This window comes from Miscanthus floridulus, chromosome 12 (assembly GCF_019320115.1).
Source record: "Miscanthus floridulus cultivar M001 chromosome 12, ASM1932011v1, whole genome shotgun sequence".
Lineage (NCBI taxonomy): Eukaryota > Viridiplantae > Streptophyta > Magnoliopsida > Poales > Poaceae > Miscanthus > Miscanthus floridulus.
The window spans coordinates 10,493,724-10,520,437 of NC_089591.1; the positions used below are offsets into that span (position 1 = coordinate 10,493,724).

At 43.4% G+C, this 26,714-nt stretch overlaps 1 protein-coding gene across 1 annotated transcript; it reads right to left on the minus strand.

The window, feature by feature from the left end:
- Positions 1-9,530: 9,530 nt before the first annotated feature.
- On the minus strand, positions 9,531-10,152 carry LOC136495343 (two-component response regulator ORR42-like). The gene is made up of 2 exons (XM_066491295.1): positions 9,940-10,152; positions 9,531-9,671 (listed from the first exon to the last, which is right to left on the minus strand). The coding sequence occupies exons 1-2, from the start codon at positions 10,150-10,152 to the stop codon at positions 9,531-9,533; spliced, it is 354 nt and encodes a 117-aa protein (XP_066347392.1).
- Between the last annotated feature and the right edge of the window lie 16,562 nt (positions 10,153-26,714).

Consider the following 26,714-nt stretch of genomic DNA (forward strand, 5'->3'; position numbering starts at 1 on the left):
TAGAGGCTTCCTTACCGAGCTACGAAGACCGAAGAGCAGCTTAGATCGACGACGGAGCACGGTCGTGGCAGAATCGCTTGCAGCGGTGGGTGCTAGGGTTTGCGGCTCTTGGGTACGGCAGCTAGGGCACGGTGGTGGTTTGTAGATGGGAAAGGGGAACACGGAAGGGGGTGGCGACTGCTATTTATGGGATGGATGGCGTGGGGAGCAAGGCAAAATCTTGGATAAATCAGGATTACGCGAGGCTGCTTCTGCTCGGCCGAATCCAAGCTTGGCACGATGCAAGGTAGGGGATGTGGTGATAGGGTGGGCCCACCTATCGGTGACAGAAGGTGCCGGTCCAGGAAGTCGGCCAGAGGGAGAAAGGGGAAGATGGGTGCGTGGGCGACTGTAGCTAGGCTGAGGACACTGGGCCTGCGGGGGTGGGGAGAGAAAACTAGGCCTTCGGGGTGGCCTGCTGGTGATGTGCTCCAAAGGGGAAGGAGAGAACGGGCCGAGAGAGGAGGAGGCTAGGCAGCTTGGGCCAGAAGCCAAAGGGAAAGGTTTTCTCCTTTTCTATTTTTTTTTCAAATTCAATTTCAAATATGAACCAACTCAAGTTTGAATATGGTTTCAAATACATTTTTTCAATTCAAATCAAAATGAGCACTTTTGGTTGGCTTTCAAAACTGAACTTTTCAAACTCTTGAAACTCTTTTGATTTTTAAATTCTTTTTCCTTCTTTTCTTTTATTTCAGAGCCATTTTCATAACTAATTCAAAAGTGAATTTGAATGCATTTTGAATTTTGGTCAAAACCACTCAGTACATTAAACAAAATGCAGAAGCATGTATGCTCAAACATGTTGCTACCTTATGATGAATTTTAATTTAATGAAAATTTTTATTTTCCTATGTTTTCATGAGCACATAAATTCATAAATAAATCATTTTAAACCTATTTTCAAAAGAGGCAAATTTTAGGGTGTTACAATATGCAGTCCTAACAAATTGTCTTCTTCAATCCCAACAGAATTTCATTAAGAAAAAATGTGACCATAAAATTTTATACCTTAGGAATGGTTCTAGTGCCAAGGGGGCCCGAGCTGAAGCTTCTAGAAAGTCCTAGTTTGGTTTTGGCTAATTGATGAAACCTATTGTCTAATCGTTTGTCTAAGTATATAGATGGTAGGGTGGTCCATGTCCAAGAGATGGAGCAAGGTGGCACTCATGGTGATGGAGGTGGCCAAAGATGAAGATCATGTGCTCCAACTTGGAAAAGAAGAAAGAGAAAAACAAAAATTAGCTCAAGGCAAAGGTATATGGGTAGGGCCATTTTTGTTTCGCCAATCAAGACACTATAGATGGTATGATTCGGTTTAGGATAGAAAGTCGTACTATGAAGAAGGGAAAATCAATGTTAAAGCGGTTATCAAGTGCCACTACATGAATTCTTTCATGCATATGCATTAGGACCTAGTATGCTAACATTTAACCCTTGAAAAAATGCTTTGGAAAATACTAACACGTGCACAAATGGTGAGACACTTTGTAGTTAGCACTTGAGAGCAAGGGTTGGAGAAATGAGTTGAAAAACACTAAAAATGTTCAACCGAACTCAGGGTTAGGCAGGGTCCGGACCATGTCGCATGGGTCCAGAACCTAACGCTAGGGGGACAGTACGCTTGTGTGTGCTTTGGACCTTGGTCGAAAGGGGGTTCAGACCAACAAGCCTCGGTTCGGTTGGGGACCCCCGGCCACATGGCGCGTAGAGAAGAGAAGAGAGAGCTCTCAACTTTGGTCCGGATCGGTCCAGACCATGGACGATGGGTCCAAAGAATTAAATGTTGAAATAGAGAGGGGGCAAATCTGGTCGGACATGATCGCCATTGGTCCGGACCATGGGACCAGACTCAGTCCGGACGCTTTTACCCTCTCTAGAACCTTACTGTAGTCGTTTGGACTCTAGTCGAGGTTGGTCTCGATGGTGCGCGCTCAAGTCTAGTTCGGATATTGACAGTGACCGTTGCACGTGGCAATGGTCAATCAAATTTGACTTGGACGCATGGAGCTCACTGATTGGCTATGGTAGGGGTCCGGACCTTGGTTTGGATGCCCCCGAGGAGGTAATGGCTATGTGAGCCATTGGAGCTCTATAAATAGAACTTGGCCGGCTCTAGCTCATTCTCTTGGACATTTTGATCGCTGTTGCATCCTTGTGAGCTAAGCCAAACCTCTTCCACTCATTCTCTTGATTTATTCATCCAAGTGAGTTGGGAGTGATCTAGAGTGCATTTACTTGGGGATCGTTCTAGCTGTAGTTTTTTTGTTACTCTTGGTGGTTGCTGCCACCTAGATGGCTTAGAGCTGCGGAGGAGTGTTAGCACGAGGTGGAGATTGTTCGTGGCCACACCGATCTTGATTGTGTGGGGTTCTTGGGCTTATTCCCCGGCAGAGCGCCAAAAGCCATTCTAGGGGAATGCTCGTGACTTGTGTACCCTCATCTTGTGTTAGTTCTTACGGCACATTTGTGTAATGCTTGGCTTGTGTATGTCAATTAGCGCATGAACCACCAAGTGTTCATCATGAGGACATAAGTTGTCGGCAAGCAACCGAACCTCGGGTTAAATCATTGTGTCTTTATTGGTATTCTTGTTGATTTGACTCTTGCCCAGTTCGGTATACACCACTACTCCCTTGTATTTACTAGTTGAGTAGCTAGTTGCTTTGTTAGTTGTAATTAGTTCAGATAGCTCACTAATTAGTAAGTAGCAACTTAGCCTTCTTGTGTGTGAACTAGAGATTATAGCTATTAGAATTAGGTAGGTGGCTTGCATCTTTTAGTTAAGCTAGAGCAAAAAACTTTACGCCGTTTAATTAACAAAGTTGCTCTAGTGGTTTGTAGAAATTTTCTTTGAGCTATTCACCCCTCTAACCATTTAGGACATTTCACTTCTCTCATGAAATAAAATGGGACCAGACTTCTGCAATGAAAAAAAATTGTCCAAAAAGTAAATTAAATGTACATGATGAAATGTCAGTCTCAGTACAGAACTCGTCCAAGGACAATGGAATCACAATAGTCAAACTGATGTGTACAAATTTTTGTATGGAGCAAATCCAAGATCCAGATATTATTACAGTGATCGCAAAGCAATGTTTGAAGCAACAAAGGAAAGGAATGCATAAGAATACTTTAGCAGATAACTTCTAAACAGCAATCAACAGGGCAAGCACATCTCGTTTGTACACTGAAGAAAAAAAAAACTACATGTCTGAACAAAGGAAAGGCATGCATCAAAATACTTTAGCAGTTCGCTTTGCAGGAAAGTCTGTTTATATACCGTCATCTGATCCAACTGCTGCTGCTCTCATCCAGATCACAGAAAGTCAAATCGAGCACGTACAAGAACTCGCTCCCTACAGAGCATATAAGAAACTCTATTACGATGCGAAGAAGAGGTGCCAGTTTTCCGGAGGAGTAGGGCCCTGCGAGATACGCTGCGTTCCCAAGCCTTCTACTTCGTCGGGGATGGCCAGGTGAGCTCGGCCGCCATCCGCCATGGTGCCTGTGGTCCTCGTCGATGCGACCTTTGCGATGCAGCGCTACCCTTTCTCGTGTGTGGCGGCTGTGGTGCGGCTGACGGAGTCGTGCGCGAGGCGTACCGTGACGAGGAACCGCGCGCGCTCCTCCAGCCGGCGGCGGCCGGGAGGGCCCGCATGTTGCGCACCTCCAGCGGATCCGCAGGTCCCGGGCTCTAGCTGTGCCGCCGCCGCCGCTTGCATCGCACCCAGCTGCGCGCCGCAAGCGCCACACGCCATGAGACCCCAGCATGCACACTCAGTTGCCGTCGCCGTCGTCGCCATGAGAGTCGCCGCTCTGAGGTCTGATAAGGACACGCCTATGATGCCCAAATAATAGTTCCAATCTTTCATGATATGAAATATGAAGAATTAATATAATCTGAATTTTCTCTGAAATTATAACTTCTCTGAATTTTATTTTCCAGTTAAGACACAAGATCATCACTTTCCATAAATAATGTGGCAGACTAGCAGTTCGGCACTTGTTCTGAAAATAGCAGACTAGCAGTTCGGCAGCGCACTAGTTCTGGCGATGGCAGATAATAGGCCCTACTACTTAATCCCAGCAGGAATCGCCAAATAGAACAGAAAGTTCTCACGACCAACAAAAATCTTGCGTCGACAGTCTAGGGTATAATCTCCACTCGGTTCAGGCAAATAATCAACACCAGCAAGTAGTACCAATAAAAAGATAGATAGATAATTCCTCTCGATGAAGACGAACAGAAATCAAATACGAGCTGTAGTAATATTAACGATAGACCATGGGATCAGCGTACAATAGATGATGCAAACCAAACCCTAGAATAATCCTTCCACCCGTGGCCACTGCGAACCACGATCAGAAGTTGGGAAACTCCAGGAACTCTAGTATGCTCCCAGAAAGGCCTGATCACACACCAACACAAATCTAATAAGGGATCCAGGTCAGTCACCCAATTAGGGTTTTTTGAGCAGCGGCTCGATGAGAATACCCCACAAATAAATCTGGCCTAATGTCGTAGAGGGGCCACTACAAAAAATACCCCACTAATCTCGTCGCCATTGAATGTAGAGGCGAGAGGATAAGGGAGCTGTGGTTGGAGAGAATAAGATTGGGAATTTTTTAGAGGCAGGGGCGGTTTTGAGGTCAGTTGCCGCGCGGGCGTGCTAAAGTGAATGGTGCGGAGGGACAAAAACTTAGACGTGGGGTGTGGTGAATCTGTGACGTCCAACCACGACGATAACTTAACCAATCATCATAGATTTAGCACCTCAGAAATGAATCGTCACAGATGACAACATTCCATGATAATTTGTTAGAAGGTCACCGGTGAACCATCATGTATAAGGGTATTTTTTGTAGTGGGCTGCGGCGCAAGGTTAAAGGCACGCAGGCCACCCAACGCACGCTGCTGGAACCAGACTCGACTACTCACTAGGACCTGACAAAAACATGACCTGACTAATCAAATACAAAGAAGCACGTATACTTCTCTACGTGATGGACTCTAGTCTAGGGATAAAATAAAAGACCATGTAGTCTAAACTAGATAGCAGCTCACCATACAAGTATATTAATATAAATACTACGGCCATGATGCAAATTACGTTGGAAACTCCTCACGGACATCTGCAAATTACGTTGGAAAGTCCTCATGGACATCCACATTTATAGAACCAATGCTGACATTTTTTTCTCGCTTGCTTTTCTCCTCTTTTGCAAATAATAATGCACCTCTAAAATATATATTTGATGATAAGCCAGCGGTAGTAAATTTGTCCATGTTCTCGCTATATTTCTCATCAAAAATAAATTCTCCAAATTTAAGACCCGAGAATATCAAAGAATTATCGGCCGCTATATTTGAATTGTCGCTAGGCATGTCTGCATGAACATCTTGAAGAGTCATGGACTCATCGAGGTCGGTCCTGGCGTGCACGACGCACTCAGGCCATAGGAAGTCAGGAGTGTAGCTGAGAAGGAGGAGGGAGTGAAGAGTGACGGCCTTTAGGTTTTGGTCTATTTTATACAAGTTCATTTTAGATGGACAAATCTCAGCCGTCTATTGAGATGGATGGCTAATATTTCTCAGCTATTAGGTTTTCTCTTGTGCAGGGCCAAAGGAACCGCTAAGTGGGCTACGTTGAGTTTTACAATTTCTAGAATTTAGTTTTGATTTGCCATTTTCATCGGTTATTTATTTAGTCAATGTTTTAACTCTAACTTGAACTATACGACTTGTCAAACAATGTCCAAAAGTTGGAAAAAATATATGTAAAAAGACATTCAATTTGAGCTCACATCCTAAAAATTGATGGAAAATTAAATGTTTTGTTAGACATTACTCGAACTTCTATTTTGTTGACTCCGACAAAAAAATAAATATCATAAAATGGTCTGAAAATCCTAAGAATTGGTAAGGGGCATAATATGAGTGTATAAGCTTGCCATAAAATTTTTAAATCATTTTAATAAAGTGAAACTATACGTTGTTCACAAATTGATACATCCCTCAAATAGTTTCATATTACTAAGCAAGAGATGTACCATTTGTGAGCAATGGATAGTAAATTGGTTTCAAAAACTTTGAAACCTCCACACAAAAGTATGTATGTATCCTATTTCATATGGGGAAAGTTTAGAGTATAAAAGACATTTTTGAAAAGTTGCTTCACGATGTGCTTTCTATATATACATAAGAATGGAAAACAAGCCATATAGAATAGAACTAAGAAAAAAATAATTTGCATCCAAACAAATGCTCCCGGTTGGTAGATCATGATTTTAGAAAATTTAGGAAAAAATCATTTCATTTGGAGTTAGCCTGAGGGCGAAAGACTTGCTAGAAATTTTGACTACAGATTAAAAAGAAAAAAGCTTGTGGTCATGTTCTTGATTTTCTAGTTTTTAAGCAATGAAATGGTCATGTTCGAATGACATGTGGGGTCGGAGCATTAGTATATACGGTGTATTGGTGTTTTATTTTTTTTTAAAAATTGACGTTTATGATATCATCCTGACTTTGTTTCTGCATGACTCAACTACGGCTTCGGACGTGAGAACAGGCGCAGTGGTAAGTTTTGTTTTTCTCATTTGCAAGGTGCTGGGTTCGATCCCGATCTGACACAATTTTTGACCAAACTTCTTCTCTACATAGATACCATTAAAAAATGTTGAGCTTCTAAGGGGCTATTATTTTCCACAAGTGTTTATTTAAATTGGACACCTCTAAATGGATTAGGCATGGTAATGTGATCTCTATCAAGAATTGTCCATCTGGAGTTAGGTCCCAGCAAAATACATCAGGCTCATGTCCTAATGTGATGTTATCAATGTTCCATGTTACTAATTGTTTCATGTTACTAACTTGGGATAAAGCTGTATTACCCAGCCATTTATCCTCTCAAAATGGAACTTGTGATCCATCTTTCACAATGAATGACCCAAATTGAAGGAAATCATGCTTAACTTTCATAAGTCTGACCAGAAATTTAAGTCTCCAACTTTCTAATCAGCTTGTGCTAAAGGCTTAGAACCAAGGTACTTATTTTGAACCAACTGCTAATGTGTCATCCGATGTGAGAAGCTTGAATAACCATTTGCTAAGCAATGTTATGTTTTTTATATCTAGGTTGTGTATACCAAGACCGCCTTGGTCTTTTGGTTGGTATAAGACACTCCGCTTACCGAGGTGATATTTCTTTATTTGTTAACACAATATTTGAGGGCAAAAATGGACTTTATTCACTTCGAGGGCACTATTGTCTTTATAATTCTCTTGAGCATAAATCCTGGTAAAGGACCGGATAGTCGATCAGAGGGAGGGTGAATGGGAGCTAAGTTAAAAAATTCAACCCAACAGCCTCTCTATTCTAATTGTCAGAGTCACATGTACCAACTCGTGATATGTTGGCCTAGGAACAATTAGGAATTTCTCAATGTTGCGGAAGCAAAGATAGAAGCACTCAAAATACATGCAGCTCACAATCAAACAAGTCGAATAAACCAAGCTTTCAAAAAGATTGCTGCGCAAAAAGCAAATGTCCTTAACCGTGATTACTACTCTAAGCAAAATGAAGTAATTTAATGCTTCAATGATGAGCTAATGATTACTTGAACTAGTAATTCACTGTTGCAAGAAAAAGACATTCGCCCATACAAGAACCATGCTGAAACATCTGAACAAAATAGATTAGACTTGCAACTCGTAGCATCGGACTTGCAGCAGCAGGAACAGACCAAACCTTGCGCAAAAGCGATTAACAGCAGACGCAGCTTGAAGCAGAATCCTCGAGACAAAACAGAAACTAGATTAAATCAAATCCAACCAAGCTGAGATTTTGGACACGGCTTCACGTGATCATCCGGCATCCATCTCAACCAGATACCACACCCAATGATCAAGACTGAGATTAAATTCAGATAAAATGAGACACCCTAGAAAGGGAGAATTTTGGAAAAAATCATTGAATCGAGGTGCCCGTGAAGGGATTCAATAAATTGGTGATTGGGATATCTCCTCACATGCCCTAGCACCGATTTTCGCCAAAAATCCGCTCCAAAATTGCAGCCAAAAGTGAAGATGGAATTTTCCCACGAAAATCCTCCGAAAATCCAGAAAAAAGAAAAAGAAGAAGAGAACCAGATGAACTTGAAATTCAGAGGAATGATTGCTCTATTTTATTCTTGAACGAGGTCAGGCTCTTTGCCAAGTTGCACAGACAGAGGTTTCAATCTCTCTCACACTGTGGGATCTCTCTCAGTTGCCAACTACATAACACAGAATGAAAACCTAGATATATAGATGTAGGAAAACTAAACTGCAAGAGACCACTGGTTGGGGGGCAGCCTCTATCATATTTATAGAGTTATTACACGTTCCCAACTTGCCCTTAGATATTTTATCTGAACCTCTTAATCCCAGAGGCATAATGGTCTCACTTGAGATCCAAGCATCCGATGGCCTCGGGCTTTTCACGACTTAATTTTTTTCTTGACGCAAGCTTCACAATGACGCCATGTGCCTCCTCCTGTTCCGGCTGAAACTCCAATCGGGTTTTGAGGCCTAAACCTGAAAACCATCCAGCCACTGGTTTTGAGGCTCAAACCACTAAACCGTCTAAAGAAGCGTATCCTCTATGCCTCCTCCACGATCTCAACACGTGTTACCGTCGTCCTCGACCACCTGATCACCAAGTGCTCTAGCGCCTCTGCTTGACTTGGTCAACCGCCGTCGTGAGTTGGTCATCACGGTCAACTCTTCTACATGTACTCTTGCTTGTTGATGTCCCCAAGTGTTAGCCACCATGATTAGTCTTTCAGCCAGCCCCTCAGTCCAAGCCTCACGTCCGTCCTTCACCGCTCTCAATCCATCGGCACGACACGTCTCTACTTGACCTTCTCCATGTCTATCAATCGTCCTATGCACCACATCTACACACTAACACAACCAAGAGACATGTTGCACACACATACTCATGCCATGTTTAGTCTGATCATCTCCCGACAATCACTCAACACACAAGGGCACATACTAACCTTGTCTTCGCACCTAGTCACATCTTGATCTCTTTCTCAACAGGCTACATCTTGGCAAAGCTCCTGGTCTCGTCCAGATGGCTTGCGCGATCTACCTTAAGAGGGGCTTTGCCTGAAGCTCCAAGCATCACCTGAGAGACATGAGATAAAGGCATGGAAACATGGAGCCACGCCACCTAATTCGCGAAGCGGACCCCAACATACCCCATCGAACGATAAAGATTAGATTGTCTTAACATAAATTAATTATTATAGAAAGTATCCAAGTTTGTCCAAAACTCTTACGACTTGCAGAGTTCTCTCGCCCCAACAAAGCATAACTGCAATAATAACCGATAATAAAGCATCAAATTCAAATAATAATCCAGAAGCAAATATTATGTTGTTGATACAAGCTGTTGCTAGCCGCTCATGTTCTTCTTGCTAATGACCACCTTGAACATAGACTAGAGAGTCTCAGGCTTCACTGGTTTGGGCACAAACACATCAGCACCAGCTTGCATGAATGCCTCCCGGCCACCAAAATCTGCCGAGACCCCAACAATCTTCACTGCAGTAGCTCCCATGGCACGGATCTTGACCACAGCCTGCCAAACAATCCACCAAGAAATTAAAATTTTGTTAGTTATGAGTCTTACTTTCATTTTTGATGATGCTGAAGTTTACATTATATTGCAAGTTTTTTTGTTATACTGTAACAAAATACAAGTGAAATAACAGATAAGTAATACTAGTAAGATGAAATGCTAGAAGATATCTTTTTTCTATAACTTCTGGAGAAACTTGTGAATAATGTTCACAAAAAAATAACAGGAAATAAATATAAATCTACTAAAGTTGAAACATATACCGTACCTCAGGACCCAACATTATGGGCATATCCTTATGTAAGAAAATAATGTCAAATGTCTTCCCTTCAATGAAAAGATCAACAGCTTCTTTCCCATTCTCAACAGCAGTAGCCTCGCAGTTAAGTTTGTGCAACATATGCATGAGAATCACACAATCAATTTTGATATCCTCGACAACTAATGCCCTTGGGGCAGACCCTTGGTTCCTGGATGCCATGAAGATACTGCAAACAAAATGAGGAAATCAATTTTAACAGTACTCTTCACTTCCTGATACTACGAAGAAGATTAAGCAAAATCATAATATTCTCTACTTGATTACAACATCGTAAAACATATATTGTTTCCAAATTGCAGTATCATATCATGTATTAACATCAAGCATGTTTATGTTTTACAGTAGATTAGACTGAATGACATATACATAGATTATTATTGTAGTTCCAGATTACAATGAATGACATGTATGTAGATAATTAAGAGTTCTATCTCGGGCTTCACCGTGCACTATAGTGAGAAGTTTTTCTCCCTTCTTCTCCTAAAATGAACTAGAAGCAAGTGAAACAATTACTTTTAGGTTCACCGGCTCCTCCATGCATTGCAGCAAGGAACCAGAGCTGTTTTGAGCCATGCCATACAAGGCTTCATACTGCAGTATACTAGCTACGACTACAATCTAGACAAACTATACATATTCTAGAGAAAATATAAAAACAAAGAGAAGGAATTAAGGACCAATCTTTTTTTCTTGGTACTCGGCTGCCTCTTTGAGTGCTGCATATCACAGTCACAGGGCCATTTTATAGGGGAAGCCAAGGGCAAAAGTTTGCCTACCCAAATCTGAAAGATTTTTCCTATAACTGATTGAGAATAAATGTGAATTGGGAATCTGATATGCGTAATTAATTCTCTCCTCGTTTTGAATCAAAATGCAAGATCTCACACCCCTTGGGTTTTGACACGTGTATATATGGCGTGTTACTATTGATGAATTCACTCCTAGCTGTTGCATGTGAATCCACCATGGCGATGAGCAAGCCATTGCTAAACGTTGAGAGGGCGATGGAGTTCTCGAAACAAAAGAAAAAAAAAGGTATGGTGATTACATGTACGATCAGGACATCACTACTTCATTGCATACAAGCCAAGGAGAGGAGGAGGTCCAGCATGGGCGTCCAATTCATCTTTTTCATGGTGGAGGCCCAGTCCAACTGAAGTTGGAGCCCATCTCGGGTTTCAGGACTAGTCTGCCTTAAACTGGTCACCCAGTGTAACACCTCGGGTGTTAGCTTTGCATAACTTGACTTGCATAACCTGAGCATGAGCATCAAGCATTCATAAATCATCAATTACAATTGAAACATTTGATCAAAACATATGAAACATTTCTTGTTATTTCATGTTTCTTGGAACATATGCATATGATCATGTACAAATGAATGCAAGTGGGTAGTGCTAGTCACTACAACACCTTAGCTACACTTAGGTTAACTAAAGGAACCTTGTTCATGAAGGCCACATTTCTTGATCAAAGCATTTAAGTGTTATTTCATGTGTTGACCTGAATAGCTATATGAGTGACTACTGCATGAAATGCTTAAATGACCTTGCAAATTGTTTTAACATGCTTAGAGTATCATCATGAACAACTTTGGTATTTAGTGCTAAGGCTAGTTTGGTCATTTAGCCATGGTTTGTGTATGTATCATGATTTCAAAGTGACATGTTTGACTAAAGTTGAACTAGGTGTTAGGGACCTTGCATGGAGGAGTTCACTAAAGCAAAGTTGAAGTGTTTAACATAAGGAACAACTTTGATTTTTGGGCCTTTGACTGATTCAGCTCCTAACATGTTGGAAATTGGATCACAAGAATCATCAAAATCCTGATTTCAACACTTAACAAATTTTCTAAGTGTTTGCTCGACTGTCAGCCTGACAAGCCGACTTTGAGCATGATTTTACTCAGTTTAGAGAGCGAATTAGAGTATGCTGCCTTAACAGGAGTTGGAGATGGTACATGGTTCTACAACTTCTATTCAGTACGTTTGCACGAAGGAGCCACCGTTTAGCTGGTACATCAACGAGAAAATGCGCTGTCAGGCTCGGCCATCACGTTCTGACGAAACTGAATCGACTGAATCGATCGGCACAGTGGCCGACCAGCTTCAGAGCAGAGCCGCCGCGTGGAGGTTCTGTCGGCCACGCGTCGCCGTTGCCCTGACCGCGCAGGCCACGCCGCGCCCGAGCGCGCCTTCTTCACGCCAGCGCTCGCCCGCAACGCCCAGCGCCTGCATTTTCGTTTTCCCGACCCCTCCTTCGCCGTTCGCAGCGCCCGCAAGCACAGCAGCAGCGCCGCCGTCGCCGTTGACGGCACAAGCCTCGCCTAGCCGCTTCTCCATCACCGCAACCGCATAGCCGTCTTCCCCGCGACTCCCTGCGCCAGCCAGTGCCCGCCGTTTCAAGCTCGGTGAGCTCTAGCCCCGCACACCGCCTCGCCGGAGTTCCGCCGCAAGCCCCGTTGTCGTGGCCACGCCGCCACAGTTCCCTTCTCCAAGCGTTAGCTAGTGCGCTAGGTCCGCCGTAGTACCCCGGTGCTCGTCCGAGCCTTAGGTCGGGCCACCGAGGACGTCGCCGGCGTTTTGCCGTGGTCCAGCCTCGCCGTTCCGCCATGGCCGCCGCCGCTAGCTCTAGGGTCAGCAATAGGGCCGGCCAAGTGGCTCAATAGGTTCGCCAGGTCATGTAGGTCCTACCCTGATGACCTCACCGCCGGCGAAGCTCGCCGTCGTCGAGCCGCAGCCGCGCAGTGCCCAGCAGCGCCGCTGCTCTGCTCCGTGTCACTGACGCGTGGGGTCCCCTGACCAGCGGGTCCCACCTGTCAGCGACAGCAGTAGTGTAGGCTAAACCATTTTGAATCCAGTTTTTGATTGGTTTTGTTATTTTTGTATCTGCAGATTGGTAGCTCCAAAAATGTTGAAATAAATATGGTTGTGTTCCTTAGGAAGTGTAGTATTTAGGAAAATTATGTTCTTGGCTTCAACAGTAGAAATTTCTGGAGATTTAAATAGGGATTTCAAATGTGCTTTTGAATGCATTTAAAATTGTTTATTCTATATCTAGAGTTCCTGTGCTCCAAAAATTATGAAATTTTTGTGGTAGGCTATTCTTGTTATACATGAACTTGGATAAAAATTTGAGGACCAGTGCATGTGTAGATCTATAGTTATAGATTTTTCTTTTATAAATAGTTAATCCTTGCATGAATTTTTATAAATTAATTATAAGTCCAAAATTCATGAAATTAATTGGAGGTGATACTAGTACCATATGGATGTTAAGAAAAATAAGAAATCTGTTGCTTGACACTTTTCAATAGGATTTTCCATTTATGCTATTTCAAGCCTTGCTTCCTTATCATTTTTGTATAGGATGTTCTACTTAGCAAAATGACATGAAATTTTTATAGTAGTCCTTTGATAGCATTATTAAGGCTCTGTAAATTTCTGAGAATTTATTAAGCACATCTGATATATATTTATTATTTAACCTAGATATCTAAATAAAATAATAAGGGCAATTTAATAAATAGTTTGGGCTTTGCCATTATATTATCTTAACTATGTTTGGTATGCTTAAACTGTTGGTAGGTTCTAGGTTGTCAATTTGTGAATAATTACATGAAGTAGAGGTGTTATTACTTTATATTGCATGTTAAGTCATTTCCGGACCGATTCTAGGATATGATGAGTTGCATGTTGAAACTGATGTGGACTGTAAAAATGGTTAATAACAAAGTTGTAGAAAATTTGATAAGCTTTCCAGAAAGTCCAGGATCACTAGATTTGGAATTGTAGAACTCCAGTTATGAGTGAAACAAGTAGATACTGTTTATGGCATAGTCGATGCATTGTAGGAGTAGTTAAGTAGTAAGCGAGAAGAGATATGCACCTACTCAAATAACGCGATGCACTTGTTAACATTATGCATTCGTGATGCTCATACCATACTCATGCATCTAGGATCGGAGGAACAAATCACGTTGCTGGAATTCGAAGAAGCAGAGGAAGGGAACCCGCAGGAGAATCCGCAAGTCCCCGCTCCCGAAGGCGTGGAGCAGAACCCTGAAGAGCTTCCGGAGTGCCCTGACCATCGTCCTACTTCCTTTCTGCGAGGCAAGCCCCAGAGCATTATAAGTCTCCCAGTAATTTACAAATGTTTACTTACGTATTTATGATTGATGCATTAGGTTATAAGAGTTGAATGAAACCACTTGATGCATGTACATTCCTTGTCCAGATATTAACCCTTTAACCGGTATAGGTCCAGGATCGAATATATGCTTAGCCATGCTTAGACCGGTAGAAGTCGGGTGATGTCCTGTCACCTGCGAGATATAGGTGGATACCGGAGCACGGTTGGCTATATCTGCTATCGTGGAACAGAACCATGTGGTAAAAGTAAATTGAGACCGGACGGGAGGTCGATAGGGAAGCAACAAGGCATGGAGGTCTTGGGTGTGGACTTATCCCCGTCTGTGTCGATCAAGGACCGTACCGTTGTTGGAACTTCTGACAAGATTGAACGCATGCCTCTCACTTAGCTGGCCGGATAACTCGTTCCGACCGCGAAGCCGAGTAATTCAACTCAGGCCGGGAATCGTTCTGTTGTGCGCTCCTTCCGGGGAACGATCAGACTGAGCCCAAGGGCAGGCTTGGCCTGAGCATCCTGGCATCTGGTGTTCCAGATTGTGCGGCGCAGTACGAACCCGCGAAATGTGTACCGGAGTTGTACCAAAGGTGACCTAAGACTATCGTGGCTGATAGATCTGGGTTTGTGTTAGGAATAAATTCCCAGCTGGTTGAAATCGATTCGAATCGCCGTCTCTCCCGGATAGTGAGAAACTTGGCTAGCTCCAACATCGTAGTAACTGTGTTATGAAACATGATGGTTCAGATGAATATGGAATTACAATACTTGCTATGGTTACTATTGTATGATTCTAAATAAAATACCACATGTTTGGCATAGGATAGTTGCTAACCTAGAAATGGATAGTTATAATTAACTTGATAAAAGAATCACAAGTGTACAAAGATTAATTGCCTTTTTCGCAAAAATGTTGTCAAGTTACGTCCACTTATACAGCCGTGCATAATCCTTGGAGTCATTTTATTTCTGGTTCATGACGGGTAAGTCTAGCTGAGTACCTTCTCGTACTCAGGGTTTATTTTCCCATTGTTGCAGATGGCACTGTGTATCATGGTTATTGCAAGAGTTGCTTCTATCCCGCTGTGGATGAGGAGTAAGCCGTGGGCAGGCTTCCTTAGTAATTCCTATCTTTGCTTTTGTGGACCGTGATCTGGTTTGGCACTGTATTAAACTATGTTGGAAAAACTTTATCTCGAACTTGTTTGCTTCCGCTTTGTTTATCAAACTTGTTTTGTAATAACTTTTATTCGTACTCTGATGACGAAAAGTATCTGTGAACTTTATGTAATATGTGGCATGCATGTTGAATCCTGTACGATCTTGGTTGTTGTAAATCGTTTATCGAGACCCGTCGTGGTACTCGACGGACTACCGGGTTTATATGGGTTCAAGTATGACAGTGCGACCGCTTGCGGATTGCCATTATACTTGTATTCTTATAAATTGGTCGGTTCTGCGACAGCTGGTATCAGAGCAGGATTCAACGTTAATTGTCACAAGTGTATTTAAAAACAAAAGTTTTTGTTTCCGAAAACCCTTCTCTAGCAACTAATAGTTATATAATGGGTATTTGAAATCTAAAGTGTGCCAATGATCACTTTCCTTATGCCCAAATTAAGGACTATTAGGTGGCTATTTAAGTACTAACATGGGGGTTTTTACTTCGTCGTCCATACGGCGTGCTATAGTATGGATGCCATTCACTTGAGTGGTAATGTATGGATCAAATGCCTCTACGCCAAGGTAAGATGAGTATATGACCGCAAGATGTGAGCGTGCGGTCGGGAAGAGTTAGTTCTGGTACGGCTATGTATGCATGCTTGCATGTGTATATGGTACGTATTTAATTGTGGGTTTAAATTATTGTTGGGTAGATTGATACGGAAGTATATGTATGGGGATACATATATGGAAGTATTTACAATTACATTCTGCATATTCTTTATGGGTTTAGGGCTGAAATGAAATTTTATGCAGGTACACTAACAATGAAACGTGTAGCTCGACTAGTTACGCTATTTATGAGAGAACGTATGTATGCCACCGTGTCTACCGTTAGAAACAAATTTTTCCTAAGTTTGTGAGGACGTACGGCACGAGCATGCATCATGTTAAAATACCATTCACATAATTACAATTGTTCCTCCCCTTATAAAGATTCTTACTCGGTTATGTAACTCTTATCCATTATGGCATTGTCTCACCAAAGGGTACATGTTGATGGTGCAGATGGCACGCACCAAGCAGACTGCTCGCAAGTCCACCGGAGGTAGAGCTCCTAGCCGTCAGCTTGCTCCACGTACCCGTCAACGTCACACGTTCCTTGGAGAGTTTGGGATGCCTACCCTCTTGTGGAGAGTGCTCAGCTATGTAGGCTATCCTGATGGAATGGAACCCCGCTACTTCTGGGCGAATGAGCGGTTGGGAGAAGGTCTCTTAGTTACTGTGGAGGCCGTTGTCCGCCCCCGAGGTGACGATTCTGAGTGGACAGGCTGGTGTTATGAGTCGACTGGTAGGACTGCTGAAGAAGCAGCTGGCAGGGCAGCTATTGGGATCCTGAGGGATATCATGGATCGTTTTCCTCAGGAGCTGGCAGCCGCTTTGGTTGGAGTCTTTCCAAGAGGTAACCCCTCCACTGACTCATGGCAGCAGGCAAGAGGAAGACCCTTGGAAATTGGTGCCGCAGAAAGGCAGAACAGCGATAACCCTGCAATGAGCGCCATGTTTGCAATGATGAGAGTGTTGGATGGAGTTGAAGGTAGCCTCAGACGTGTGTCTGGTGCTCTTGGTCATGCCCGCGAGGACCGACGTCAGCTTCAGAGGGAGCACGACGCCGAGATTGAAAGGCTCACCGAGGAGATGACTAGGTTAACTCATCAGCGGAATGCAGCTTGGTCCAGGGAAGATGTCCTGAGAGCTCCGACAGTTTGAGCTGGAACAACAGCTGGCCAATGCGGAGGGATACAATGATAATCTGCATGAAGAAGTTCACCTACTGCACAATCAGCTCCACCCTTATGTACCACCTGGAGCCGCAGAAATGGATCTAGAAGGGTACGAGGAAGAAGAAGAAGTGGCACCTGAAGAAGAAGTAGAACCTGGGGAAGGAAATGATTCTGCGTCCGACCTCGATAGTGATCATGATGAGGATTAGATCACTTAGCGTGTAGTGGGAAGACTAATGTATCACCTTTATTTATGTAATGGACCTGTAGTTCCAAGTTGGCATTAGTAACCAGACTATCATGTAATGCTAATCGCACGTTTGGGTAAACGTTAATGCAATTTTAGTTCCTTGTCGGTCATCACGCTTTAACTTGCATGCGTTATGAGCACGATAAGTGGTCAAATTGGCGATGTCATGTTGCGAGAATGAATTATTATGCCTCTGTTTTTATTGTGCTTTCGAGAATTTTTCTCCAGTAATTTCAGTTTGGCATGAGTACCTAATTCGTCTGCAATCTCTTGGCATCGACCCATAATCGCTTATTGTTGCAACTTCGCAGATGACGCGCACCCGTGCAGGAGCTAGCAGCAGCCAGGATGGCAACCATGATGACTTGCCACCCCACCGCCACCATCTGCTCAGGAATTCTTTACCCAGTTCCTGGGTAGCCAGAGGACAATGGAAGAAGCCTTGCGCCTCATCGCGCAAAACACTGCTCGTGGCCACCCACAGCAACCAGGGGCCGAGCCAAATCAGCACAGTACATTCAAGGAGTTTCTGGACACGAAGCCTCCGATCTTCAAAGTGGCTGAGGAACCACTGCAGGCCGATGAGTGGCTGAATACCATCGAGCAGAAATTTCGTCTGCTACGGGTCACCGAGCACCTCAAAGCTGAATATGCTTCTCATCAGCTGCAAGGACCAGCAGGAATCTGGTGGACGCACTTTCTGTCGTCTCTGCCTGCTAATGCGAGAGTGACCTGGGATCAATTCAAGCTGGCTTTTAGGGGACACCATATTCCCCCGGGCCTGATGCGCATGAAAGCAGCAGAATTTATGAGGCTCACTCAGGGAACCAAGTCACTCACAGAATATATGCACGCATTCAACAACTTGTCAAGATATGCTCCCGGTTTCGTGGATACAGAAGAGAAAAAGATTGAGAGTTTCAAGCGAGGGTTGGGTACCAAACTAATGAAGACTATGGCAAATTCTCGATGTGCCACGTACAATGAGTTTATTAGTGATGCCTTGACCCAAGAAAACCACAACAACCTGCATGCAGTTGCTAAGGGTCGCAAGAGGGCATATGAGGCCAGTGCATCCGGATCTTTTCAGTCAAAAGCGCCTATCGCAGCTAGGCCACCATTTCGTCCACCTGCATCCAAGTTCAGGCCTCCACCACCGAAAGCTCAGAATAACAGGCCACAGAAACCGTTTCGTAAGGCGTTCACTATTGCCTTACCAAAAGGGAATGGTAATCAGGACAGCTCCACCGGATTCAAAAGTAATCAACCTTGTTTCAACTGCAACCAACTAGGTCATTGGTCCAAGGAGTGCCCCCACCCCAAGAGGAATGGCAACCCAAACCAGAACAATCAGAGGCAGGTGAATGCCAGGGCACGTCAGGGACAAGTGCATTATACCGCTGTGGAGGAAGTGCCCGCCGGAGAAGTTGTCACGGCTGGTATGTTTCTTGTCAACAAACACCCCGCTGTTGTTTTATTTGATTCAGGAGCTTCTCATTCATTTATGATTCAAGCATTTGCATCTAGACATGATCAAGAAATAATTGAAGTAAGTAAAGGGGGTTTTAACATAAGTTCAGCAGGGGGAACTGTTACTACCAAAAAGATAGTCAAAAATGTACTCATCTTGATACAAGGGCGGGAGTACACCACAGATTTGATAATATTGCCGGGATTGTCGATAAGTGTAATCTTAGGCATGAATTGGATGAAGTATCATGGTGCTCTTATTGACACTAGCACCCGTACTATCATGTTGAGAGAACCCACGGGAGGGAATGCTTTTCTAGTTCCACTCTCCCGCGATTTCGAACCCCAACATTTAGCCTGTGCCATCCAAGCCACCACCATATGTGATATCCCAGTGGTTTGTGAGTTTCCGGATGTATTTCCAGAGGAATTACCAGGTCTACCACCGGATAGGGATGTGGAATTTAAGATCGAATTAGTGCCAGGTACCGCACCCATATCCAGAAGGCCCTATAGAATGCCACCCAATGAGTTAGCAGAACTTAAAGTTCAATTGCAAGATCTATTGGACAAAGGTCTTATCCAGCCTAGCTCATCTCCGTGGGGATGTCCAGCATTGTTTGTGAAAAAGAAGGATAAGTCACTGAGAATGTGTGTAGATTACAGACCACTCAATGCTGTGACCATCAAGAACAAATATCCGTTACCCCGCATCGACATCTTGTTCGATCAGCTAGCGAAGGCAAAAGTATTCTCCAAAATTGACTTAAGATCAGGTTACCATCAGATAAATATCAGACCGGAAGATATACCGAAGACTGCTTTCTCTACTAGGTACGGCTTATACGAGTATTTGGTTATGTCTTTCGGACTAACAAATGCTCCAGCCTACTTTATGTACCTAAGGAACTCGGTATTCATGCCCGAACTTGATAAGTTCGTGGTCGTGTTTATCGATGACATATTGATTTATTCAGAAACTGAGTCAGATCATGAAGAGCATCTGAGGATTGTCCTATCCAGACTAAGGGAACATAAGCTATATGCCAAGTTTAGCAAATGTGAATTTTGGATGAGCAAAGTACCTTTCTTAGGTCACATTTTATCCAGAGATGGAATCTCAGTAGACCCATCAAAGGTGCAAGAGGTCATGGATTGGAAAGCCCCAACTTCGGTGCATGAAGTTCGGAGTTTCCTAGGGTTAGCAGGATACTATCGTCGGTTTATTCCAGACTTCTCAAAGATAGCTAAGCCTATGACCAGATTACTTCAGAAGGATGAGAAATACAAGTGGACACCAGAATGTGAAACAGCTTTTCACACCCTCAGAACTTTGTTGACTACCGCACCAGTGCTAGCACAACCAGACATTGAAAAGCCTTTTGATGTATTTTGTGATGCATCAGGAATAGGTTTGGGATGTGTACTTATGCAAGAAGGGAGAGTAATTGCATATGCCTCTCGGCAACTGAGAAAACATGAAGCCAACTACCCTACACATGATTTGGAACTTGTAGCCGTTGTCCATGCACTAAAGATATGGAGACATTACTTGTTGGGCAATGTATGTCATATCTATACTGACCACAAAAGCCTCAAGTATATCTTTACCCAGCTAGAACTGAACATGAGACAACGTAGATGGTTGGAATTGATTAAGGACTATAATTTGGAAGTGCATTACCATCCGGGTAAAGCAAATGTAGTAGCTGATGCACTTAGTCGGAAGTCCCATTGCAACACTATGGAAGCACTATTGGAAGATGGATTCAACTTGTTACATCCTGCCGTACTCCACAATATCACAATCAGTTGTTCGCTTGAGAGCCGAATCATAGAGCTACAGCAGACAGATGTAGGAATAAGTCACATCAAGAGAAAAATGCAAGAGCAAGAAACAAAACACTTTAGATTGGACGAAAGAGGTGTATTATGGTTTGAGGACCGGCTAGTGGTGCCGAAAGACCGTGAGCTAAGGAATCAGATTTTAGAAGAAGCTCACTCGTCCAAATTGTCTATCCACCCGGGTAGTAGTAAAATGTATCAAGATCTAAGAAATCATTTTTGGTGGACTAAGATGAAGAAAGAGATCGCAGCCTATGTTGCTAGATGTGATAACTGCAGCAGAGTGAAAGCCGTCCATATGAAAACCGCTGGATTACTTCAGCCATTGCCTATTCCAGGATGGAAATGGGAGGAGATCAGTATGGACTTTATCACAGGCCTTCCAACAACGCCCCAGGGTCACGATTCAATCTGGGTCATTGTTGATCGTCTCACAAAGTCAGCCCATTTTGTACCAGTTCACACAACATATCACGCGGGTAAATATTCTGAGTTATATGTTTCCCAGATCGTGAAGTTGCATGGAGTACCCCGGACCATAATATCGGATAGAGGACCGCAGTTCATAGCTCGTTTCTGGGAGCACTTACACCAAGCTTTGGGAACCAAACTAATCAGAAGTTCAGCTTATCATCCGCAGACTTCAGGACAGACAGAGAGAGTAAACCAAATTCTAGAAGATTTACTTAGAGCTTGTGTTATATCTTCAAAAGGGTCATGGGAGAAATGGCTACCTTTGGCTGAATTCTCCTATAACAACAGTTACCAAGCGAGTATCAAGATGGCCCCATTTGAAGCCTTGTATGGCAGAAAGTGCAGAACTCCATTGAATTGGATTGAGCCCGGTGAAAGGAGATATTTTGGTATTGATTTTGTCAATGAAGCCGAAGAACAAGTACGTATCATCCAACAACACATGAAGGCAGCTCAATCAAGACAGAAGAGTTATGCTGATAGAAGAAGAAGACCACTAACTTTTGGAGTAGGTGACTATGTGTACTTGAGAGTATCACCCATGAAAGGTGTGAAGAGATTTGGGCTGAAAAAGAAGCTTTCACCAAGATATGTAGGGCCATACAAAATTTTGGAACGAAAGGGAAATGTTGCGTACAAGCTACAACTACCACCAGAGATGAGTGCAATCTTTGATGTGTTCCATGTTTCGCAGCTAAAGAAATGTCTTCGAGTACCGGAAGAAGCTATTGCACCCACCAACATGCAACTTCAATCGGATTTGACTTATGAAGAAAAGCCAATTCGAGTATTAGAAATGATGGAGAGAGTAACAAGGAGTAAGATCATTAAGTTCTATAAGGTGGTGTGGAACAATCATAGTGAACAAGATGCTACATGGGAAAGAGAAGATTATCTGCAAGAAGTTTACCCCGCCTTTTTCCAAGAATGGTAGGTCTTGCAAATCTCGGGACGAGATTTTTATAAGGGGGAGGGGCTGTAACACCTCGGGTGTTAGCTTTGCATAACTTGACTTGCATAACCTGAGCATGAGCATCAAGCATTCATAAATCATCAATTACAATTGAAACATTTGATCAAAACATATGAAACATTTCTTGTTATTTCATGTTTCTTGGAACATATGCATATGATCATGTACAAATGAATGCAAGTGGGTAGTGCTAGTCACTACAACACCTTAGCTACACTTAGGTTAACTAAAGGAACCTTGTTCATGAAGGCCACATTTCTTGATCAAAGCATATAAGTGTTATTTCATGTGTTGACCTGAATAGCTATATGAGTGACTACTGCATGAAATGCTTAAATGACCTTGCAAATTGTTTTAACATGCTTAGAGTATCATCATGAACAACTTTGGTATTTAGTGCTAAGGCTAGTTTGGTCATTTAGCCATGGTTTGTGTATGTATCATGATTTCAAAGTGACATGTTTGACTAAAGTTGAACTAGGTGTTAGGGACCTTGCATGGAGGAGTTCACTAAAGCAAAGTTGAAGTGTTTAACATAAGGAACAACTTTGATTTTTGGGCCTTTGACTGATTCAGCTCCTAACATGTTAGAAATTGGATCACAAGAATCATCAAAATCCTGATTTCAACACTTAACAAATTTTCTAAGTGTTTGCTCGACTGTCAGCCTGACAAGCCGACTTTGAGCATGATTTTACTCAGTTTAGAGAGCGAATTAGAGTATGCTGCCTTAACAGGAGTTGGAGATGGTACATGGTTCTACAACTTCTATTCAGTACGTTTGCACGAAGGAGCCACCGTTTAGCCGGTACATCAACGAGAAAACGCGCTGTCAGGCTCGGCCATCACGTTCTGACGAAACTGAATCGACTGAATCGATCGGCACAGTGGCCGACCAGCTTCAGAGCAGAGCCGCCGCGTGGAGGTTCCGTCGGCCGCGCGTCGCCGTTGCCCTGACCGCGCAGGCCACGCCGCGCCCGAGCGCGCCTTCTTCACGCCAGCGCTCGCCCGCAACGCCCAGCGCCTGCATTTTCGTTTTCCCGGCCCCTCCTTCGCCGTTCGCAGCGCCCGCAAGCACAGCAGCAGCGCCGCCGTCGCCGTTGACGGCACAAGCCTCGCCTAGCCGCTTCTCCATCACCGCAACCGCATAGCCGTCTTCCCCGCGACTCCCTGCGCCAGCCAGTGCCCGCCGTTTCAAGCTTGGTGAGCTCTAGCCCCGCACACCGCCTCGCCGGAGTTCCGCCGCAAGCCCCGTCGTCGTGGCCACGCCGCCACAATTCCCTTCTCCAAGCGTTAGTTAGTGCGCTAGGTCCGCCGTAGTACCCCGGTGCTCGTCCGAGCCTTAGGTCGGGCCACCGAGGACGTCGCCGGCGTTTTGCCGTGGTCCAGCCTCGCCGTTCCGCCATGGCCGCCGCCGCTAGCTCTAGGGTCAGCAATAGGGCCGGCCAAGTGGCTCAATAGGTTCGCCAGGTCATGTAGGTCCTACCCTGATGACCTCACCGCCGGCGAAGCTCGCCGTCGTCGAGCCGTAGCCGCGCAGTGCCCAGCAGCGCCGCTGCTCTGCTCCGTGTCACTGACGCGTGGGGTCCCCTGACCAGCGGGTCCCACCTGTCAGCGACAGCAGTAGTGTAGGCTAAACCATTTTGAATCCAGTTTTTGATTGGTTTTGTTATTTTTGTATCTGCAGATTGGTAGCTCCAAAAATGTTGAAATAAATATGGTTGTGTTCCTTAGGAAGTGTAGTATTTAGGAAAATTATGTTCTTGGCTTCAACAGTAGAAATTTCTGGAGATTTAAATAGGGATTTCAAATGTGCTTTTGAATGCATTTAAAATTGTTTATTCTATATCTAGAGTTCCTTTGCTCCAAAAATTATGAAATTTTTGTGGTAGGCTATTCTTGTCATACATGAACTTGGATAAAAATTTGAGGACCAGTGCATGTGTAGATCTATAGTTATAGATTTTTCTTTTATAAATAGTTAATCCTTGCATGAATTTTTATAAATTAATTATAAGTCCAAAATTCATGAAATTAATTGGAGGTGATACTAGTACCATATGGATGTTAAGAAAAATAAGAAATCTGTTGCTTGACACTTTTCAATAGGATTTTCCATTTATGCTATTTCAAGCCTTGCTTCCTTATCATTTTTGTATAGGATGTTCTACTTAGCAAAATGACATGAAATTTTTATAGTAGTCCTTTGATAGCATTATTAAGGCTCTGTAAATTTCTGAGAATTTATTAAGTACATCTGATATATATTTATTATTTAACCTAGATATCTAAATAAAATAATAAGGGCAATTTAATAAATAGTTTGGGCTTTGCCATTATATTATCTTAACTATGTTTGGTATGCTTAAACTGTTGGTAGGTTCTAGGTTGTCAATTTGTGAATAATTACATGAAGTAGAGGTGTTATTACTTTATATTGCATGTTAAGTCATTTCCGGACCGATTCTAGGATATGATGAGTTGCATGTTGAAACTGATGTGGACTGTAAAAATGGTTAATAACAAAGTTGTAGAAAATTTGATAAGCTTTCCAGAAAGTCCAGGATCACTAGATTTGGAATTGTAGAACTCCAGTTATGAGTGAAACAAGTAGATACTGTTTATGGCATAGTCGATGCATTGTAGGAGTAGTTAAGTAGTAAGCGAGAAGAGATATGCACCTACTCAAATAACGCGATGCACTTGTTAACATTATGCATTCGTGATGCTCATACCATACTCATGCATCTAGGATCGGAGGAACAAATCACGTTGCTGGAATTCGAAGAAGCAGAGGAAGGGAACCCGCAGGAGAATCCGCAAGTCCCCGCTCCCGAAGGCGTGGAGCAGAACCCTGAAGAGCTTCCGGAGTGCCCTGACCATCGTCCTACTTCCTTTCTGCGAGGCAAGCCCCGGAGCATTATAAGTCTCCCAGTAATTTACAAATGTTTACTTATGTATTTATGATTGATGCATTAGGTTATAAGAGTTGAATGAAACCACTTGATGCATGTACATTCCTTGTCCAGATATTAACCCTTTAACCGGTATAGGTCCAGGATCGAATATATGCTTAGCCATGCTTAGACCGGTAGAAGTCGGGTGATGTCCTGTCACCTGCGAGATATAGGTGGATATCGGAGCACGGTTGGCTATATCTGCTATCGTGGAACAGAACCATGTGGTAAAAGTAAATTGAGACCGGACGGGAGGTCGATAGGGAAGCAACAAGGCATGGAGGTCTTGGGTGTGGACTTATCCCCGTCTGTGTTGATCAAGGACCGTACCGTTGTTGGAACTTCTGACAAGATTGAACGCATGCCTCTCACTTAGCTGGCCGGATAACTCGTTCCGACCGTGAAGCCGAGTAATTCAACTCAGGCCGGGAATCGTTCTGTTGTGCGCTCCTTCCGGGGAACGATCAGACTGAGCCCAAGGGCAGGCTTGGCCTGAGCATCCTGGCATCTGGTGTTCCAGATTGTGCGGCGCAGTACGAACCCGCGAAATGTGTACCGGAGTTGTACCAAAGGTGACCTAAGACTATCGTGGCTGATAGATCTGGGTTTGTGTTAGGAATAAATTCCCAGCTGGTTGAAATCGATTCGAATCGCCGTCTCTCCCGGATAGTGAGAAACTTGGCTAGCTCCAACATCGTAGTAACTGTGTTATGAAACATGATGGTTCAGATGAATATGGAATTACAATACTTGCTATGGTTACTATTGTATGATTCTAAATAAAATACCACATGTTTGGCATAGGATAGTTGCTAACCTAGAAATGGATAGTTATAATTAACTTGATAAAAGAATCACAAGTGTACAAAGATTAATTGCCTTTTTCGCAAAAATGTTGTCAAGTTACGTCCACTTATACAGCCGTGCATAATCCTTGGAGTCATTTTATTTCTGGTTCATGACGGGTAAGTCTAGCTGAGTACCTTCTCGTACTCAGGGTTTATTTTCCCATTGTTGCAGATGGCACTGTGTATCATGGTTATTGCAAGAGTTGCTTCTATCCCGCTGTGGATGAGGAGTAAGCCGTGGGCAGGCTTCCTTAGTAATTCCTATCTTTGCATTTGTGGACCATGATCTGGTTTGGCACTGTATTAAACTATGTTGGAAAAACTTTATCTCGAACTTGTTTGCTTCCGCTTTGTTTATCAAACTTGTTTTGTAATAACTTTTATTCGTACTCTGATGACGAAAAGTATCTGTGAACTTTATGTAATATGTGGCATGCATGTTGAATCCTGTACGATCTTGGTTGTTGTAAATCGTTTATCGCGACCCGTCGTGGTACTCGACGGACTACCGGGTTTATATGGGTTCAAGTATGACAGTGCGACCGCTTGCGGATTGCCATTATACTTGTATTCTTATAAATTGGTCGGTTCTGCGACACCCAGGACGCATCTGGACTCCGTTTTCGACGATCCACATATGGATGGAAAGCTAATTTGATAAGGAAGTCAATCCAAGCGGTCTCACATCAAAAGCTATTCGGAATCAACAGGAATCGTGGTCACAAGTCAGTGTCCAGAATCTACCAGGGTGCTGCGACACCGTCTTTTGGTTCATTGGACTATGTATCGTGTTTGGGCCCATTAGGGGCG

Coding starts and splice junctions, on each gene's coding strand:
- LOC136495343 (XM_066491295.1), bottom strand. CDS start 10,152: ATGGCATCCAGGAACCAAGGGTCTGCCCCAAGGGCATTAGTTGTCGAG. Junction 9,672..9,939: donor CCATAATGTTGGGTCCTGAG/GTACGGTATATG, acceptor ATTGTTTGGCAG/GCTGTGGTCAAGATCCGTGC.